The sequence below is a fragment of the Buceros rhinoceros genome, unplaced genomic scaffold (genome assembly GCF_000710305.1).
Source record: "Buceros rhinoceros silvestris isolate BGI_N320 unplaced genomic scaffold, ASM71030v1 scaffold7169, whole genome shotgun sequence".
Classification (NCBI taxonomy): Eukaryota; Metazoa; Chordata; class Aves; order Bucerotiformes; family Bucerotidae; genus Buceros; species Buceros rhinoceros.
Window position 1 is genome coordinate 1 of NW_010429681.1, and position 21,453 is coordinate 21,453.

The 21,453-nt window shown below is 45.1% G+C and overlaps 2 protein-coding genes across 3 annotated transcripts in view; one reads left to right on the plus strand and one right to left on the minus strand.

Annotated features, from left to right (window-relative positions):
* Positions 1-974: 974 nt before the first annotated feature.
* PLA1A (phospholipase A1 member A) lies at positions 975-15,319 on the plus strand (the record flags this gene model as incomplete). Its single annotated transcript, XM_010142728.1, has 10 exons — positions 975-1,176; positions 2,469-2,646; positions 4,130-4,238; positions 7,250-7,351; positions 8,218-8,307; positions 9,178-9,345; positions 10,416-10,505; positions 10,948-11,056; positions 13,699-13,863; positions 15,235-15,319. Coding segments are annotated over 10 exons (1,298 nt in total), but the record flags the coding sequence as incomplete, so codon positions are not given.
* Positions 15,320-18,542: 3,223 nt separating this feature from the next.
* The window catches only part of POPDC2 (popeye domain containing 2), a 12,388-nt gene continuing 9,477 nt past the window's right edge, over positions 18,543-21,453 (minus strand). The window contains exon 4 of one of the 2 annotated variants that reach the window (XM_010142726.1): positions 18,543-18,628. In XM_010142726.1, coding sequence (XP_010141028.1) covers positions 18,543-18,628 — 86 coding nt within the window. Of the gene's footprint in view, positions 18,631-21,453 lie in introns of both variants that reach the window. The other variant, XM_010142724.1, reaches the window with a different exon arrangement.

Consider the following 21,453-nt stretch of genomic DNA (forward strand, 5'->3'; position numbering starts at 1 on the left):
TTATATGCTAGTATTATCATATGCTAGTAAATAAAGTAAGACTTCTCAGGTCAGAAAGGATCATTTAATCAATTAGTTGTCTTTCTGCTCATCATAGGTCAATAAAGTTGACTTATAAAGTCAGTAAGTCCAACATTTTAACTTCAACAAGTCTTTCAAAATAGCAGCCAGTCCTCTGAAAATTTACAAGAGGTGGAGAATACAGTTTTTCTGTGGGTAACCTAAACACACATACTGCTAAACTTCTATTCTTGCTTTCTAGCCTCAATTTGCTCACATTTTTACTAGCTACAGAGTTGAGATTTTTTTTCCTTCTAGATCAAGTGTCTTCCAGTAGCTGCCTTTTCCTTCCCATAAACCCTTTTCATCCAGTAAATGAATCAATCAGGAAATGATCATTTACACATTTTGTCATCAGCATTCTAATATTTCATCAGCAGCATTCTCATATTTTATCATCACCATTCTCATATTTATTTCTGGATTCTTGATACAATTATCAATTAGACTTCTACCTTCTACTAAGCCTACTGGAGTCTGAATAGAAATATCTCCATGCAGAGGTGACTACCTGTTGGCAACTATTTTTTGAAAGATCTAATAGACAGATCATAAACGTACTTAGTAGCTGGCAAGTGTGGATGATTTTGAAAAAAAAGAAAAACAACTGATCAACAGACTGTCATTCAAATCTTTGTAAAACAACTCATGAAAGTCAAAGCTACCATAAGGTCCACGGTTATCTTCCCCAGGCAGTGCTGGAATTCCATCAAAGGACAGAAACAACTTTATCAGACAGATAAAGTTTCCAGAGTAGGCTGATTTTAAGAGATTTATGTTCTGTCCTTTTAATCTTTATCAATAGAATTGAGATTGCTACCTTCATTTTCCTAATGAATTAGAATGAGGGATTTTTTTTTTTCTCCATTGCCTAAACGCAGACTAAATATGCTGATCACTCCCTCTCATTGCAGGGAGTGCAGAGAGACTCCCGGGGCATCACTGCACTGACTTCCAGACAGCAAATTTCCTACGGGGCAGTAAACTTAAGGTCCAGTTTCTTCTGTTCACCTCCTCACGCCCCAGCTGTGGGGAGTTGATTTTAGCCGATGATGACATCAAGAACTGCAGCTTCAACAGCAGCCTGGAAACCAAAATCATAATCCATGGCTTCAGGTAAGAGAAAGAAGAGCATTGTGACTAAGTTTTTACTGGCAAATTAAACACTGCTGGTGCACTCCCAAGCACAGTGTGGGGCTGACACAGAAAATTCCCGTTCGTGTGACCTTCCTAGTCTCCCAGCAGAGTGTCACATGAGAAACACCTGCTAAGAACTGTCGAGTGCTCAGCCCCAAGTGGACCTGGGAATTGCCTGGGAGACTGCTGGTGGACCAGGGCCAGAGGCATGGAGAATGCTACTGACAATCCTTATTACAGCACAACTTGAACTCCTTTAGTCTGTGACCAGCTGCCTATTTTGTGTGCGTTTCACATATTTTTGAGCCTAAAAAATGTTAGGAAATTAGAGTCTATTCTCTCTCTTTTTCTTTCTTTCTTTGACTCTTGCTCATTCTCTCACTCTCTCCTCCTTTACCTCTCTCCTTTTCTTTCCTTCTTTCAACCTTTTTATTTAAGAAGTCTTTTCTTCAAGATTCTTGTCCCTTTAAATTATCTTCCTGAAGTTCATGTCCTGATCTATCAACAGCCTGGATTAGTCAGCCATTTAGGAGCCCTGCCAGACACTTTATACTTCTGTTCTTGAAACTGTAGAGATTTGAGCTGGATTTTTTTAAGCTGTCACCATTCTGCAAGCTTATTTTACTCTGCCATTTTTCAGCCAGGTATGACCATATAACATTATTTGTTTAGATGTGCAAAAGCCTGACTAGAAAGTGCATAGAAGACCTGGATGAAACTACAGAAGATGTTCCAGGATCTTTTCAAATAACCAGCTATTGTCCTCGTATGACATAGCACATCTGTCACGAGGTGGTGTTAGGGGAAATAGGTAGAACATAGCTTCCTGAGTTTTCCTGGAATTATTTAGTCTAGATTTTTTTTTTAAAATAGCAGTGAAAGCCTAGGTGATTTGGCAAAGGACTTCCTGCCAGTTGGTAGCAGAGCAGGATCCAGGTGTTCCTGGTCAGCTCACTTACTCCAGATGGGGTCTGTGGTGGCTAACTGAAGCACCACAGCAAGACTGAGATCTCAGCCTGATCCCTGAAAATCTCGTTCGTTAAAATGTCTGGTTCCCTTCTGAATCAGTGCTTTCTGGAAAGTGTTGTTATGCTATCACAGGAAAAAAAAAAAAAAAGCCAGACGTAGGCATCTGGCACCCGAAAAATCTTTCAGCAACTGTCTGGCAGCCTCCTCTGAGACATGTGAAGCACCAGCACCAGTGAACAATATATTGGCAGATGCCCTACTTTGGAAGGCATCTAACATCCTTGTTTCCAATGACTCCACAGGGCTTTAGGTACCAAGCCTTCCTGGATTGAAGAGCTTGTCCATGCCATACTGCACACAAGCCAGGTGAATGTGATTGCAGTAGACTGGGTTTATGGGTCTACAGGAGCCTATCCCTCTGCAGTGGAAAATGTCACACAGCTAGCCCTCTCCATCTCACAATTCATCAGCAAGCTCCTGGTAAGCTACTGTGCATTTCCAGTGGTGGGGGGAGCATGGCTGGAGAATGCCATTTCTGCAAACAATCCGGAGAACTGCTCCCAGCTTGCTGTCTACAGGAGCTGGACAAACAGGCTCTTTATTCCAGAGCAAGTGCTATGTAGCACTAAAGAAATTTCTTTTTTTCTTCTCTCTCAGTCCAGGTTTGGGCATGGCACTGTTTTGTTTTTTTTTTTTTAATTTTATTTTCTCTTGAGTTTTGACATTTTCTGGAAAAACATCCCTGTTGTCAGCTGCTTCTTCAGCCTGGGACAAACCTGAAGGATGCCTTGGGTTTTCTCAGGTTCATGCTTCACTAGACAGTCTACTTCTGCCCAGAAGTTTTGTTGAGGGAGCTGGAGCACATGGGCTATTTTAGATTTGCTTTGGGCTTCAGATGTACTTTCCAGTAGCTGGAAATCCCCAGATGTGTCCCAGTTCATTTGTGCACAGCACAGCTGAACAACACGTAGACAATGAGGGCGATACACCTTTGTGTTAACCAGCTACGCGTAAACTCTCTGTGTGATGTTTGCACTGCAGAGCCAGGCTGCACAGCATGGGAGTTCCCGGGTGTGCACTGCGTTGTGCACAGTCACACACTTCTGTCCAGAAATACAGCAACACTGGGAGCTGCTGAGTCATTAGAAGGATAGGGGTGGCGGCTGTGGTGGAGAGGGAGAGGACTGTCACCCCTCATTACTGATTAGGTCACACGGTGAACAAATGACTGAGCTGGACAGTGTCCCCACTGCTCATTCCATGTCTCTGCTGAGCTCTAGTCCAGCTACTTAAGGACACTAGATCACAGAAGATTATAGTCTCTTCTCATAAGCCTCAGTACTGCTCCAGGACATGGCTTTATACATTTCAAAGTCAGGATTTTTCGTCTTGCCCCCATGGGCTTGTGCACCATATGCTCTCCCATGGTATGCTACTGCATCATGCAGACCAGCCTGCAGGCAGCTGAATTCCTGTGGATCTCACATCAGGTCTAAGTGCCTGTGCTTTACCTTCCAGTTCATCCCATGGATAAGTCCTTAATCTCTGAAAATATAATCTCAAAAAACTAATCAGGATATTGGTACGATGGTGGTATAAAAGTGAAGAAAAAAATTCCTCTGCTTTAGAGAAAGATTATTCATGTGGTGAACATGGGTCACTCAGCTGAGACAGGGAAATTCAGTTTGAACCAAGCTGTGGAAAGAGACGCTACAGGCTTCTCTTATGAACAGGACCATTTGACTAACCTGGTTAGGGTTGAGTTTGTCTCTATGGACCTGAAAAAAGAGTCTGAAAAACAGAAAGGGCAATACCCATCATTCCCACATCTATTTGTTTCACCACCATACACTTCAACACCAATCCTGTATTAGAAGAGTTGCAGAGCTGCTGCATGGACTGGGACATTGTACTTCACCTTTCTGCTGCAGAAACATTAATTCGTGTTATCATCAATCTGTAGGCCCTGGGAGTCTCGGGAACATCCATCCACATCATTGGGGTAAGCCTGGGTGCACATGTTGGTGGCCTGGTGGGGCACTTCCATGGCGGTCAGCTGGGACGGATAACAGGTATCATAAAACTGAGTCCGCACCTCCTCTTCAAGGGAGAGAATGAAAGAGCAAGGAAGGGGAGTCATCCATAGTGGTCTTTTAATTGCATAAAGGCCCATTAAATCCAAGCTTATTGGCTTCTTCCTAGCTTCAGAAGAGCCCAACAATGCCTTTCCAGCCATCAGTCCCTTCCACACTGCCAAAAGAATGCATATATTTGCAAAAAGACCCTCCTACTTCTGCTCCACTCTTCATATTAGTGCCAGCTTAAAAGAATGTGAGGCCTTGTGAATAATGAAAAGCCGAGTGCTTTGCTTCCACTTTATAGCAGGTATACCTCTGTGGTTCTTAAAATTAAAGCCTATAATGCGTGTAATCATGGAGGAGCAGCAGGAGAGAGCTGCTCTGCAGGAAATGTGAGCTGAGAGCCAAGGGGACAGCAACGTAGGCAGGGCCAACGTTGGGAGGGCCCAGATGAGGCATCTCGCTGTTCTCTCCCACAAGTCAGCTGGTTTTACAGTAGACTGGTCTAAGGTCACTCAGTTGTAGCAACTCTGATACTAAACACAATGAGCCAGACTCTTGGGTGTGAGGAAGAGGTTGCAGTGGGGAAATTACAAAGATGGTTAGAGGCTGACCATGGTATTTAGAGCTTTTTGGTTCACTTAGGGCCTTGTCACCTTTAGGTATGGAGTGTGAATAGAGTCACAGAATGATTTAGGTAAGAAGGGACCTTGGAAGTTCTAGTCCACACCCCTCCACCCTCAAAGCAGGGCTCCCTTCTAAATCTAATCAGGTTGTCAAGGGTCTTGTCAAGTTCTGGGAATCCCCAGGGATGGAGATTAGTTTTGATAGGAGGGGAAAATGACACCAAGAAAGAACAGACATAAAGGTTCCTGTAGAGTGATGACAGCTCCCAGTCTGCCTCAGCCCATGCTGGTCTGTCTCACGGAGATATTCTTAAGGAGGGTCTCGCTGCACACTTAGCAGGGCAATTCAGAGAAATGTTGGTTCAGCCTTTACATGTCACAGCTACCCACACTGCATGAAATACAGGCATTTCTTAACAGGTGCTGAGTTTTGGGCTGGGCATTTTTTTAAGCTGTGAGTCAAGTTTACCTTAGGAGGGGCTTGGAGCAACCACTCTCCCACATCAGGATTTTATAACCAGCAACATCTTCAGATAAGTAGAAGCAGAAGCAGTTTTCCCAGAAAACCATGGTAGTTAACTTCAGAGTCAGAGACTCCTCCCCTTCATGCCTTCTTCATGTGGTAAAAGATCTGTAGTTTTATTTACGCCATTAATTTTTAACTCTGCTAGAAGACAATCCTTTTTCTACACTCCTGATTGTCCTGTGATTTCATAGGCACACTGGGCATTTTGTGTTCCAGTTCAGATTTAGGAGCCTGAAGACAGGTGGAATTAGACCCAAGATACGTCATCTCATCTACGTCCTTACAGACATACATACACACACAGAGGAATGTGATCCCAGACCCATAATTTGTTGAAGTGTTTTCAGTCACCTAAAAAGAACTGTGGAGCAAAACCAGAGTGAGTCTTGGAGATCTCTAATGCCTAATGCCTATTCCTATGGATATCTCCCTGTGCAGGAAAGCAAATGGTACAGGAACTGGAATGAACAGCCCATATCCAAAATTTCTGAAGAGCAATTTGTTTCAATACTTGCAGAAGAAATGAAAAGGCCTGAAGGCCTGAAGGAATTCACTGAGTTTAGACTCAGTGAATGGTTTCCTTAGCTGCTGAGGACGTACTTCTCAATGGAGTTTATGCAGCTTATGCATGGAAGAGGTAGACATAGAGAATAGAGAATGGAAACATGCTTGCCTTGGAGCTGTTAGAATTGACTGCTGCTCATATTAGGTGTTTCTTCCTCCTCAGGAGAACTTTAAGCTATACTGAATAACACTTTTCAGTATCTCTTAAAGCCTTTAACAAAAACTTGGTCTGTAGAAGTGGGTGGGGAACCTCTCAGCTTTTTGTGTGCTTCAAGATTAAAAAACACAGAAATAAGATTAAAACAGTAAATTCTTCTGACCCCTTGTCCCATTATTAGCTTTTATTTGTAGAAAGAATAGGAAAGGTTTGGGATTTTTTTTTCCCTTCTTTCCCTTTTCGTCCTTCCCTGCCCCTTCACAAATGCAGACACATAGGTTTGTATATTGTTGATACTGCCTTCTCCATAGAGAATTAATGGGACTGAGTCCAAGGCAGTGAAACTGGCTAGCTCTGAGGGCAAGTGGCATGTGAAGCAAAGCTGCTTCTTAAACTATTATTGTTGTTTCACTCCAAAGTGAAAAAAAAAATGTTGTGAGATTACTTTTCTACAGAAAGTAAATAGGATAAACCTCAGCCAGAACAACAACAAAAAAAAGTCTTTAACCTGTACCTTGGTATTGCAAGGATAATTTTCTGCCTTCATTTGACTCCCGAGAAGTTGCTCTAGGAGCAAGTTTTATGCAAAAATGTAGATGGCTGCTTAAGGACTTGACTTTAACAGAGGGAAGAGGGATCAGAAGCCTCATTTTTTTAAGGATGTTTGATAGTATCACACTTTTGTAGTGCTTGGATTGGTTAATACCTGGGATGCTAAATTCGTCACCTAACTGATGATTTTCAGTGAGATTTCTCAGACTGTAGTGCTAATACAGATGACAGTACTATTAGGGAAGGTGTTGCAAGTTTGATTCTCTTTCACCAAAAATCCAAAAGACACTACACCCACTCTGCCAGAGTTATTTGAAGCTCAGTCATGGCTTTACAGCCTAGAAACCTGAGGTGCAAAACTACTAGAAGGGAGTGGAACAATGGAGGACGAGGTAGGGAAATTATCGTGGAGGTTAATGGGGGCAGAAACCATTCTGGAACATAACAAGTGCAACTTGGGATTATTTTATCATTTCTATCATGTGCCATTTTTAAAGTTTTGGATAAAATAATTGGTCCAGAAATAAGAAGGAGAGGTGCTGAAGAGCATTTCTTGTTGAGGCGTTTGATTTTGTTACAGGTCTGGATCCTGCAGGCCCTAAGTACACCAGAGCCAGCCTTGAGGAACGCCTGGATCCTGGAGATGCCCTCTTTGTGGAAGCCATTCATACTGATGCTGACAGTAAGCTGGCTTCCATCTTCTTCAGCCCATACTTCTCCTCTTGACATCATTATTTCTAAGGAGTGTGTAGGTCAATGTGTCTTTTATGACAGATTACCATGAGTTCAGGTTCACTCTGAGTATGTTTCTTGATTACACAGGGTTTTATGATGAATTCATTGGCAGGAATCCATACCTCAGAGCACTTCACAGCAACAGGTGGAGATTAAACAGAGAGCAGTCTGCCAGCCAATAATTACTTCCTTAACCCTGCTAAAGCAAAATGATTTATGCAGAATCTGCTCAGTGTGGCTTTTACCACCTGGAAGGAATTCACATATCTGGTTTTACTTTGCTTTTTCCCACCTTACATAAGAAGGGTCCCACTTTGAGCGCCAGTGGAAAGAAACAGTCAAAGCAACAGCTGGTGTAACACAGAGTACCTTTTCTAAACTGCTTCAGGTCTAAGTAGGCAGAACACATGCTAAAGAATAATGTGGTGCCTTTGAGTCACACCTCTTGCTTGGAAATCACAAAAATCTCTACCAACATAACTGTCAGTCATGCTTCATAATCCCCCATTAAGGTTGTGGTCAGTTTTGCTAAAGGATTATACAGAATCGAGAACCTGAGTCACAGAGGTGGTGATTAAGCCTCAGTTGCCAGTTATTTTGGTGGCAGGGCTGGAGCACGCTCTGCTCCATGCAACAAATCTGCACAATGAAGGTGTGTAGGAAGGGGAAATCTGTCCTTGCTGTTTCCAGCGCTGGAGCTAGGCTAGCACTACTAATGTTCCACCAATTATTTGGGTCTGTCAAACACCATGTAGGGTAAAGCCTATAGAAGAGTCAAGCATAAGAATGAAGTGACATTTCACTTCTTTTCAGATTTCGGGATCCGGATTCCTGTAGGCCACATCGATTATTTTGTCAATGGAGGCAAAGATCAGCCAGGATGCCCCCGATTCATCTCTGCAGGTAAGAACGCTTTGTGGCCAAGAAAAGGGCTTTCATGGCTATTTAGCAGCCTGTGAAAATGCTGTTTGGCAACCAGCTCCTGCTGTGGTCAGGGCAGACATCAAAATGAGACATGTATTTGTAAAGACATGTGGCAGCAAAGATTCAAGGCCCACATCTCCTCTCAAGCAGTACAACAAGCAGCTGAAATTAAAATCACATACAGGTCAAGTGTCTTGGCAGCACTGCTGTCAAGAAATGTGATTTTGGTTACAATTCTGTATGAGCCAAAACCCTAGTATCAGTAGAGTTTGTATCATCAAATAAAACATTTTTGCTAGAAAGGCTCTTAGGTACTACTAGCGAAATCTTCTTTTTGTTTTCATGCTCCAAGCTGTGTCTGTACTTAGAGAGATAGTTTATACAATCACTGCCTTTTTCTTCTAGAGAATAGGACTTTACACAGTAAATGGTGTCGAAAAATATTCAAACATGTTCTGGATGAGCCAGCTGCATTGAGGGTCAGATTACAGGGAACATCCCACTTCTCATAGCTGGAGTACCAGTGCAGGTGGGAGTCAAAACTATTGTACTCCCTTTCAGAGAGCTTGGGGCCTCACTGATGGTACACTGATGGAGACATGGCAGTCCTTCACTTCTGGAGGAGATACACTTCCGGGAGATACAGTTCTAACTTCCTCCATAACTCTGCTTGCAGTGGAGTCTCGACTTGCTGTCATGGAGATGTTATTAATGGGAAGGGGATGGCTGGAGAATCAGTAAGAGTGTTTCCTGACTCTCAGTGCCTTGAGAACAGGCAAAAAGACTGAAACCAAGCAAAAGGATCATGGCTGCTTTTCTCTGGGTGCATTTTTCCTTTTTTTCTTGCAGGCTATAAGTATCTGATCTGTGATCACATGAGAGCAGTACATCTCTATATCAGTGCCTTGAAACATTCCTGTCCAATCATGGCATTCCCATGTGCAAGTCATCAAGATTTTTTAAACGGTCATTGCGTGGACTGTCTTGCTCCTTTCCTGTTGTCCTGTCCCAGAATAGGTATGGTACCAGCATGAGACCTTCCTGGAGCAGATGGCAATACATTCCTGATGGGTGTCATTGTGTCAGTATAGAGCACAGTACACGATTCAGATTTGTCTCAGCAGGATTTGCTTTGGATCTCTTTGGGGATAGTGAGAAGCTGTTTAGTTTTCAGGCGAGAGGCTCTAAAAGCACATATATTGCCCAAGGTACAACACCAACATCTTGAACATTCCTATCTTTGAATGTTTCATAGGGCCCACAAATGACTTGAAAGAGAGTCTCAGGAATCACCCGCCTAACAAGTGCTCAATTAGCTCAAAAATTTTCTTGATTTAGAGAAGCAGCTGGAAATTTTAGCCCAAGCCTGCAGTCCCATTTTTCTACAAACTGCTCACTGTTGCTGTGTCACCTCTTTCTCATAAACTCCTGCCATGGCCACCTCAGAGATGAACTCCCTAGACTGGGAAAAGGTAATAGTTGCTTCTTTTAGGCTTCTGAAACTGGGCAGTGGCACAAGGAGAGGAAGTGGCTTCTGGGGCTATTTTCAGCCTGATACCAGGGGAATATAAGGAGAGGCCTCTTTTGGTGTAGGTGCTTTCAGATCAGCCACCCCTTCCCCCATCTCACCAAGCCACATTTTCAGCTAGTCAGTGTTTCAGGTTTTGAGTTATAGTGGCCTTCTCACTTGACCAAGAAAAATTCAATTTCCCAGCACCTTGTGTTTGCATTGTCTTTTACATTTGCACTAAGTTTTCTGACTTGGTGGTCTTTAGTGCTGCTCATTTTGCACGCATCAGGCGCAACTGATGATGTGGTTTGTTAGCAGAGGAATGAAACAAAGCCACCAAGAAGTGCTCTGAGGGTGATTACTGGGGGTAGCCGGAATATGTTTTCTGAGTGGATGTTAACCTGTCAAACAGGCACCACAACCTGTGCTTCCTCTGATTTGCACTGGTATAAAGAAAGAGTCTGTCCTCTGAGACAGTGGAGTTGGGTGGGGTCAGTGGAGGTGAATCGGGACCGGTTATATTCCTGTTCAGAGTCATTTATGGCTTACCCTGCAATGGCTTTATTTCCTCCTGCAGGCCTGTTGGAGCAGGCAGGTGTCAACATGAGAAAGCTGCCCAGGGAAGTGAAAGTTTATTTAATGACTGGTCCCTCAGCTCCATTCTGTGGTAAGTAACAATGAGAAAAAACAAGTCAGAGGCAGGTTCTCTGGGAGGCCAGGCAGTTGCAACCTACCATCCCCATCAGAATCAGCTGTTGTGACCCAGATGGTCTGAGACACACAGCTGAAGAGCAATAACTCTGCACACCTCCCCCATAAGACCCTCTCCAACGGGTTTATTAGTGTGGGCACAGCCCTGGATTAAGACAGCCACATGGCTTCAGGACTGAAGTAAAGAGGTAATGAAAATGGCTGTCTGTTTACACTGGACTATGCAGACCTGTCCACTGTGCTTCTTACCCCCCAGAGCCTAGTTTCTTTCCTATGTCTGTTTCCTCTTCTTTCTGCTGGTGGGGCCAGGAAATGAGGGTTAGATGCCTTCATTTGGCAGGGGTCGGTCCAACTGATAGTACCTGCTCTCACGCCCACATACTTTGCCTCTTGCTCAGTCCATCACAGCCTGGTTGAGTTCCACTTGCAAAAGAAACGAAACATAGTCACCACCATTGAAGTCACTTTCTGCAGCAACAGCACCAAGGACACAGCGAAGATCACCATGTGAGTGACAGTGCATGTTCCCATTTTATCCCAGCTCCATGTGCAAGGATGTTTATACCTGTCCAGAAAAGGCACAATGATAGCATATCTCTCTGAGTGCAGTCACTGTGTGATGAACCACAACCTTTCTTCTGGAGTCCCTCCACATTTACCTTAAATGCTCTCAAGAATCAGGCATGATTGGCAACCCTGGTTAGGTCCATCTCTTCCCTCAGTGCACAAAGCAGTAGGCATACTCTGGAATCCCCAAATTTTCATACTTTTGTGTTGCTATGCTGGTTCCTTTTCTACTCCATTCCCTTGCCTGGTGCCAATTCAAACCTCAGGCACTGTCAGATAGTTATCAGCTCTATTCTGCCAGAGATGGCTCCAGCAAGACCCCATCCACCAGAGATTCCAGACTGATGGACTTGGTGGCTCAGATATTTCTCTTGATGCCAAATAGGACAGCAGCTGCAAAGAGGAGAAGGTGCATCTCTGCACAGTAAGAAATGTGTTCAGTAACTTGTTGCCTCTGTGGTAAAACAGAAAAGCACCCAGGTTTCCACTATAAGGAAAAGTCCAGGGCACAGGGGGCCAAGACCACATGTGTAGATGGGCAGATATCTCTTGAAAGCACCACCCTCCTCCGAACAATAACTGAATTAAAGGACTAGACTCAGACTCCTGTTCCACAGCCCTTGCCACAGGGGGATCTCCCCACCACAGAGAAGTTCTCCAGAGGAAATCTTCCTCACCTACTTCTTCTTATACCTTCCTGCCCACTACTGTGGGCTGGGAACTGCAATGTAAACACGCAGCTAGTACGTGCTGCTGGCCGCCTCAGGAAGCAGGAAAACAGCTTGTTAAAGAGCTCTGCTAGGATCAGAGGGGTTCCAGCACGGGCTCCCACGCTGTCCTTACTGCTAAGCCAAAATATTGTGTGCTGAAGCTAATTATATTGCTGCTTTAGTCCTGGGCACCAGGAGGCAGGGGTGGGAACCAGGAAAGGGGAAGCCACATCCAGGGTGCTGTCCGGAGTGACATAGCTGCTTGGTCACAGCTTTCCAGCTAGACACTGGAATTTGGAGTTTGTACTCCAGCCTGGTGGAGCTCAGTTTGTTCAACCCCTTCCTGGCTTGGGAGCCAAATCTGCCTTTTCCAAAGATGCAGGAGGGAGGAAATAGTAACACCCAGGTCAGGTCAGGACACTTGATCTTCTCAGAAAGACATGCAGCACTTCCTTTTGCAGTTGTCAGACATGGGGCTTGATAGGCATCCAGCAGAAGGCATGTGAGCACTGGAGAGAAAGGCTGCTCGTGGGAGTGAGACAGGCAGGCAATCCTGAGGCTTTGCTGTACCCTCAACTTTTAATGAGACAGTAGAGTTACAGCAGGGTAACCTACCCAGAGCTACCGTTACCTGGGGAGAACAGAAGCTATGTTTTATTTCAGTGCCTTCCTAAGAAGCACAAGGCTAAACCAAAAAAATTGCTTACAGCAAAAAATTCTACAGATTTGAGAGTATAAAATTGAAGATACTCCTTTTAATACACATGGTAGCAAAGAGCAAAGAAACTTCCGTGCTCTAGGCAGAGCTCAGCCTTCCAGTGCAGTCAAGCTTGGAGCGTCAAACGGGCATCTAAATGGGTGCTTCTGGGATTGTACTGTCAGCTACATACATATTCTTCACGAGCACAAGGAAATCAGTGATCTCCAGGCTCTTAGAGATGCCAAAGAAGATCAAGCATAAAGAAGGCCCATTGGATAGTCCCCACAGAAGGGAAGTGGCCCACCTATATAAAATGGTTGGACAGCACTCCTTAATAGCACACAAATGACTGGGCTCTAATCATTGGTTGCTAGCCAAACCTCTGGCATTTCTCAGTTTGTGATACCTGGGTAAGAGCATAGGGACACAAAAACGTCCCTCTACCCAAGCATCCCATCGTAAACACGGTCAAAAGCTAATACCTAGAGAAGAGTACAAAAAAAAAGCAGTGTAAGCATGTAGCAATACTTTCCCAAATAGTTTCCCAGTGTTTGACTAATTACATCTCAGGGGCTTTCAGAGCCAGAGGTGAGATCTTTGGCTTTTGTCTCGCACAAACTTGTCCAGTCCCCCTCCCATGACTTGTACACTCATCTAAGCTTTCCAGCATCTACAACATCCCACAGCAAGGACTTTAACAGCTTAAAAGGAACGGTGCTCTGTGCAGTGTGCAACGTCTTTCAGCCTGCCATCTCTTAGCTTTCTTTGATGACCCTTAGTTTGTGTACATCATGAACAACCGATCCCTATCTGTGCCACTCGTGATTTCATAGATGGTGACTTTATCTACCACTTACTTACCTCTCTGTAGCAATCCAGGCGCTGTTTCAATTTATATGCAATAGCAAGAAAAGTTATTGTAATTGTGTGATGGAAGGAAGGATATTTACACAAAAATATGCCTGACTACAGAGATAAAACATGGAGACACAGCTGGTAAGACTCTGATGCACTGTCCTGTTTTGACAGATGAGTCTTCTTACTCTATTTTATTATGTGAGGGCTTCACAATAATACCCGAGGTTCCTCCAGTGTTTCAACATATCTGCATATGGCCTGCATCTGCAGGTTGACTGAATGTTCTCCCTCATATCTCTCACCCTGCCTTGTAGACCTAAGCACCAGGAGGTGGGCAAACGGCTGCTGACCCACCAAGTTCCCCTCTGCCAAGTAAACAGTGTGACACTGAAGTATCTTGCCAAGAATCGATTTTGGAGGAAGGATGAGTCACCCATTGTCGGCAAGTTCTGTGCAGCTCCACTGCCTCTCGATAGCAAGTAAGTCACAGGGATATCTTACAGGGATACACTTAGCCTGCAGTTGCAGCCTGTGGTTTGAAACAATGCATACTGTCTCCTGTTTAGTAAATGTGTAAAGAGGTCTCTCCCATCACCTCTGTCTCCCTGTGTAAATCAGTTTCTACCTGTGTGAGAGAAAGACTACCAAGGTAGTCTTTCTAGTAGTTTTCTACAATTCTTCCCGCAGGATAAAAAGCGTTGTGCCATGGAAGAAAAATGGCTGCGACTCGCATCACCTTGAAAATGCTTAAGTCACAAACCATGGCAAAAGCTTGTACTAACTAGACTTATTCCTTTTGTCCTTGCTTGCTCTCTCCATCTTCCCCCTGTCTGCAATGGGTCCCCATCTGAAACATGACAGGTGAACATTTTTCAGGATGAGACAACAGAAGACCAGTAACATATTTCGACTTCTTTTACTGCACAGTTTTATAAAGCACTAATGCTAAAGAGAACCATTTTGGCATTTTCTAGGCCAGCCATTGTAGAGTATATGCCTTCAGCCATAATTACCTTACCCAAAGCAGAAACAGCCAAGTCCTTCTCATCCTAAGAGAAATAACGGTCCTCTCCATAACACAATATTGTTGCCAGGAGTTTTGCAGATCCAGAGTTCTTGCAGGCAAGGCAAAATAGCTGGGTGTATACTGACACACTGAACTCTGTCCATGTTCCTTCTGAGCTGACCTGTATTCTGGCTCCAGGCTGTGGCAAGCTAGCGGGTACTCCAAAGCAGGGAAAAGCAGAAGGCAAACTGGGCTCACATTCAAATTCTGTTCTGATGAGTACTAAGGAGACTCAAACACAAGTCAGTAAAAATATATCTGGTAAGCCCAGACAGAGAAAAAAGAGGAGCATTCCTATGTAAATGCCAGGCAGTCCCCTGAGCCTGAGGACTATTCCTCACTGGCATGCTTTGCAGAGCAAAGCACTCCAAACTTGGGATGAATGTGCAGATACATGGCTTTTTATCACTTACTTATGAAAGGGACAGCATGGCACATTGCCTTAAAGGTATGCTAAGCTGCACCCCTGGAAGCACTGGACTTGGCTGCCATGGAGATGGAAAGCTGTAGGGTTGCACAGGTTCACAACTATGTACGCTCTTATTACTAAGCTGGGAGCACTCAGAGCAACAATGGTACTGCTAGGAGGGTGTGGTGGAAAGGTGAAGGACACAGCCCCATAACGCACCCCTACAGCCAGTTCATCCCAGCCAGGGCACGGCACCCTGTTCATCATACCCTGCAAAGCAGCATAAGGTCCATCCGCAGCTTGTTTGCCTCTGTGTTAAGATAGCAACCTCCAACTCCTAATGCCCAGCCTGACTTTCCTGTGCTCTTCCCACAGCCAAACAATGTCATGCCTGCCCTGGAACCTCACCCTCTTCGGCAACACAGACATCTCCTTTGAGCTGCCCACTGCTTGTGCCTAGCACTGTCTTTGGAGCATGCAGGCATATCCAGAATTGGAAAGGAGCCCTAAACCTGTGGCTGCTTTCTGCTCACAGATAATACTTTCACCATAAAACTGGATGGGTTATTTACTTCCTGCATTAGGGACAGGATGGCAAGGAAAAGAAGCATGCGGCAGATAGGTGAGTACAAGGCTGACTAGTTACAGCAAGACATCTCAGTTAAAAACTGGATTGGGACTTTTATCTCATGACTTCTCTATCCAGCTCTGAAAGTGAGATGGGCGAGTCATTTAATCTCAAGGTTTGGATCTGTGTGAAAGGAGAAGATAAATACCACTCTTCCTACAATGGCAGTATTGGGATAACTAATTTGTGTTTTATATTAAAGTGTCCTGAGATCTTCATATTAAAGGTGAGAGGTATTATTTTTCCTCAGCAAGGAGAAACGGTGTCATTCAGGTTTGGCACAGGAAGGAGTCATTCTTAGCAAATACTCCAATGGGAAACTCGTTAGTCCCATCTACAAGACACTTCCAGAGTGAGATCCTATTGACTGCATGTTAGCACTCCTGCTAAGTAATCAGAATGGATCTCCTTCCCTGACAGGCCTGGAGCAGCAATTCTGGCTGTTAACTTGTTCTCTTTGAAGCTCACATGAAGTGAAACAGACACCAGGACCACAATAGTGCTCTTGCATCCAATTTTGCACTGCTTTGACCAGCTGCCCAGAACAGAAGGTAATAGGAGGAGGACGAAGCATCATAGCTACAGGGCCACCTAACACAAATTAGTCCCAGGAACTCAGCACAGCCTTTCAGACCTGGAGAAGTAGCCAAGATATGGAAAGAATTGGTGTAAGATTACAATATGAGACGCACATACATAGAAACAGCCCTTTTCCACCACCATCCACACCTTTTCCACCACCTTGATGCATATGCAGATCAAAGAGGAGACAAGTCTTTCTTCACTTCTGTCCACAAATCACATCTTCTACAGACCATTTTCTCTGCCTGAACTGGCTTCACTAGGTGATAGAGAATTGCACCAGGAACATCACAGTCAGGAGAGAGGGACATGCTAAGGACATTTCTGCGATGAAGAAGCCTCAGTTGTTTGGCATGAGCTGTCACACTACTGCTCCAGCAGACACTGTCACCACAGAGTTAGCCCCTGCTTTCAGCTCACATCCAAGCTTTTGAGCCCTGCCATGTGGCTGTTTGGAAGGCCAGCTAAAAACACTATCTCCAGCATACACTCAGGAGGGGGCTTGAGCTGGGGTCTGACAAGCTAACAGAGATCCAGGTTAGTCAATGCCACGACTGAAGAGTTTTCCAGGGAGCTTCTTGTTGAAAAGAGGAATATAACTTCAGCAGGCACCTGTGAAGGGCAGCGTGTAATTCAGCTCAGCCTGGTCCACTAATTCAGGCAGGTGTATAAAGCACTACAACAGATGGACACAGTTTTATTGTGCATGTCAATTCCTTTGCAGAAAGGACCCCATCAGCTCTTGTGTCAATTTGCTGGAGATATTTCCTAGCTGCGAAGAGCAGTAGGGTCAGGTGGAAGCAAGAATGAGGCAACAGAGGAGAGTGACAACAATTAGCAGGATGATCCCCAGGCCTGAGGCTGCCCCGTTCTCCTGCCTTGGGGTGACAGCAAAGGCAAGCAGTGCAAGGAGCTGCGCATGCCATAGATCCCACACACTGACCACTTCAGAGGCCTCTCCAGACCTCAGCAAGAGTGCCAGACCCCAGAGGCACAGATCTTGCCCAGCCGAAACTTGCAAGACGCACCAAACTGGTTTCTGGGCCACAGCCCCTGAGCGAGCAGCGTAAGGCAGGTAGGGCTGCCTCCACCAGCCCAGGGCTGACACAAAGCCATCTCCACACGCACAGTGGCCATGCGCCTGTGTGTCTGTGCCAAGAGACCCTGTAGAACACCCTTCCCTGTGCCTGCTGATGGACTAACGCTCCTTGCTCCTTCTCTGGATATCCTGTACCTCCCAACTCGCCCAAAACTGGTTTCTGGGCCACAGCCCCTGAGCGAGCAGCGTAAGGCAGGTAGGGCTGCCTCCACCAGCCCAGGGCTGACACAAAGCCATCTCCACACGCACAGTGGCCATGCGCCTGTGTGTCTGTGCCAAGAGACCCTGTAGAACACCCTTCCCTGTGCCTGCTGATGGACTAACGCTCCTTGCTCCTTCTCTGGATATCAGCCCTGGAAATGTTCCTACCCTCACTGCCCACCATGGTTGCATCAGGCTTTGTGGGACAGAAAATTCCTCCAATGTTACTGTGGCCTCCAATTCCCTGACAGAGGAAATGGCTGGGGAAGCTTGTCAGCCAAAACTATTGCAGCTGAACTTGGAAGAGGCCTCCCATCTCCACACTATTTCTGTCTAAGATACTGCTCTTCTTCCTGCCAATGGCTACTCTCCCCAGAGATGTTTTGTATTCACTTATTTCTTCACTCGGTTGTGGACCCTGAGGTCATCCCCCATTGAGCAGAAATAAAAAAAAAAAAGGGAGTTCAGGCTCTCCTTTTTACCTACGTCTGCTCTCAGTCCCAATTCTTCCCCTTTCATATTCCAAATGAATCCACTCAACCAAACAGCCTTTCACCAGAAGTTGGTAACTTCTTTGAAAAATGGTCCTTGTCGTAAATTAGAAAACCTAACCCCTGGAAAAGTGATTTCTGGTTTTACTAGAGTAGATGCCCAGTGAGATGCATGATATCAAATCTCTGTATCATGCTCTCCATTGCAAATTACCAAAGCCATCAGGCAGCCCATTTTCCTTTTTCCTTTCCCCTCCACGCCTTGAGATCACCTCAAGCCTTTCAAACACTGTTATCTCCCTCTGCAAATCCTCAAACACCTGTAGTTTAATCTCTGACTTTAATGAGAATCATTACATCAAAGGGAACACAGATTCTGCGAGCAGGCTGGTATTGCTTGCGGCGATATCGGTGTACCTTGGTATCAGAGCTGCCAACACACCCCAGAGAGGCAGGACTAGAAAACAAACTGTGGAAGCACACTGGGGCAGGCAGCGCTGGTGAACAGCCGTGGGGTGGGAGGTGCTGGAGTGTCACACCGCAGTCTCACACGTGTGCTTCATGTGCTCCTGAGTGTACGTGTCTGCAGGCAGACATCTTGGTATGTGTCTCTCTGGTCAGAAACCTGTGTGAGCATATGCTCCCTTGGAGGTGCTTTGAGATCAAAACAGCCTGTTGTTCCCTAGAGTTCAGGGGTCTGAGTGGGAGCCAGAGGGGCTCGTCCTTCGCAGAGAGGGTGGGGAGAACTCCAGAGAAGGTTTCCAGAGGCTGCAGAAGGAAAGAAGTGTGGGAGGGAGGAAAATGAAAGAGAGGCGGGGGAGAGAGAGAAAAAACAGAAAGAAAGAAAGAGAGCACCATTATTATCACAGGAATAAATCTTACTTCCAAACTTTTCAAAGACACAAACCTCATGGAGCCCACTGTCACCTGTCCTTCTCTCCCCTCCCACCTCCCCCCCCCAAATTAGTATGCAAAACTATGTTATTTTTCGAATGTGATACATCAGAAAATAGGATCATGCATCCATCCTGAGCCAGAAAAAATAACCTCCAAAGCACCTTCTCTAATATTGGTGAAACAAAGCCCACAACTCCTTTGATTTTACTCTTGAAGCAGGTATAAAACAATTCCTACTAACTTAGATACCAAGTTACAGGCCATCAAGCATCCGTTCGTCCACCTCACACACCAAGTAGAAAGCCAGCACCAAGATATAACTGTACAAAACTAGGCAGCAACAGCTTCACATCTTGCACACACTTGACATCAACAAACTAGAAAAAATGCAAAATGAACAGGGGGAAAAGCAGGTGCCTTTTGGCTGTTTGAATTTTCATGCAAGGAATAAAGCTTAGTTTGCTATGGAGCGTTGAACTATATACTGCAGTACACTGTTAAAGCAAGTTTTGAACAGAACCTTTGAACCTGCCTCCAGGCAGCCTGTTAGTTTATGCAATATCTCTCCTCCTCAGAGGAAGAATGTGCTCATCAGTGGGATAGCAGTCTGTCTTGCTCATAAGCAGACTAGAAACTCTCAGAAGGAACTAGATGATAAGATTAGTAGGCCAATGTATCTCCCAGGAATACTTTCTTCTGCATGATCTGTGTAGCACTTTGGGCATCAAGACTTCCTCTCTTGCACTGTGGTATTGCAAGGTGGCTGTTGCGGTGACAGAAAATGAAAAGGAACGTGGGAACGTGATCCGTAGAAGCACTTCAGCATGGGGAATTCAGAGTGCTGGAAGGTGATTACCCAGGTTGCAAGTGCCAGGCAAGGAGAGCACAGGGGAAAGACCCAGGGGAGCTCTGACCTCAGCTGTCACTTTGAACAATGACACTGCAGGGAATATCCGTGTTTATTACAGTTGTTTTCACCACTTCCAAGGGGAAAGTTATGAAAGTACTTTCCCTGGGCCAGACCTGCTCAGATCATCTGCTGAGCTGTGACAGGTGCCTGGCTGGAACAGAGAACTGCAGCCCCTCTGTATCACGGCTTTTTGTGGTTAGGCACTCAAGTTGCTGTGGAGTACGATGCGGATGTGACAATTGCTCTTGTGCTGCTAGCATGTGATGTAATTAGGATACCCAAGTGGTGAGCAGAGTAACAAGGAAGAACTCGTTGCACTGTTACAACCACACTAAACAGAGTTTGTGTTTCCTCGTCTAATTACCTGAGAAATTAAAATACCACACTGGCTATTATCTCCAGACTGACACAGAAGAAAGACCCTCCTCTCCCACCCCAAATAGCAGCCTCTGAAACGTCTGGGCTTTTATTGCAGGTCTCTGCTACAAGGATCAGCACACCTTGATACTGCCTCCTTCACATGACCTAGACAGACAAAAGCTTCCACCTTCCAACATGTTTTAAAAGGATCGCGTGCAAGAACAAACAGCTTTGTGCTGTGTTGCACAAGCTTTCCCCAACGCACACATACATGCAACACCTCGTGTGTATGTTTACGGTAATGACTCATTACAAAAAATGGGTGGAAAATTAAAACAAAAAAAGCTAGTGTTCCTTGCCTCTGTCCTTTTTCAATTACATTTGAAATTCTGATTTTATCGAGCTTGATCAACTAGAATAATTCTGCCAGTGACTGGAGAATGGATTTTCTTCTGCTGAGAAGACAAAATACAAGCAAATAATAGACAAAGTGACTTCACCACGCTTACAATGCTATCTCCATTCATTTTTGATTACATGTATGCAACAGACATGCCTGACAGTTAGGAGGATGGCTGTTTCATAAGTCATTCAGCGTTCTTGCCTCTCCAAGTAAGGACTGGAAAAGCTGCAAATTCATACCTCCAGCAGTCTACAAATAAAATCAGAGATTTCATATTCCTAGCACTTTTAAGCTAGAAAACAAATGATGTTTTCCCCCTTTTTCTCCCTGTGCCTCGTTTTTTAAAAACCAGACAAACAAACAAACAAACAAACCTAAGCAAAAATCAAATACATGTCTTCCTTCCCTGGCCAGTTTCTTCATATCCCAGATTTTAAGTTTAGAGGTATGGAAGCAGTACAGGAACAGGCACGTGACTCAACTCAAATCAGAACTGTACAAACCAAGGTGGTCTTCCAGTTCCATTGTTTTCAAAAACTAAGAATAGCAACTGGATAGAAGTGGGAGAGGCCTCTTCCGCCGAGGCCTCTGGAGAGGCCGTCTGCAAATGACATTCTGTCTGACCCAGGCAGCCCTTCCATGTAGGGCACTGAGCTGTCACAGTCCTCTCGCGGTGGTGCTTCTGCACAAGAACTGCAGGGTAGGGAGGATTACTGCAGACTTGTCAGGGATGATCCAGGAGTCACGTGTGTCCTGCTTCATGCTCCCTACCAGTGAGTCCACAGCCCAAGCATTTGCAGCCCAGAAGCAAACCCAAGTGGGCGCAGAGAAGACCAAGGTGCACCATGTTCAAGGATGCCTGCTGGAAGATGGTCTCCCCAGCTGTAGCCCAGCCCTATAACTTCCTCTCTGCCATGCAGACCCAACTGGGACATGCACAGTGGTTGCTTCTAGGACAGAAAATCCAGTCCAGGCTGGGTGTCCGGCTGCTGGATGCCAGAAAGCAGCTATTATGGAGTGTCA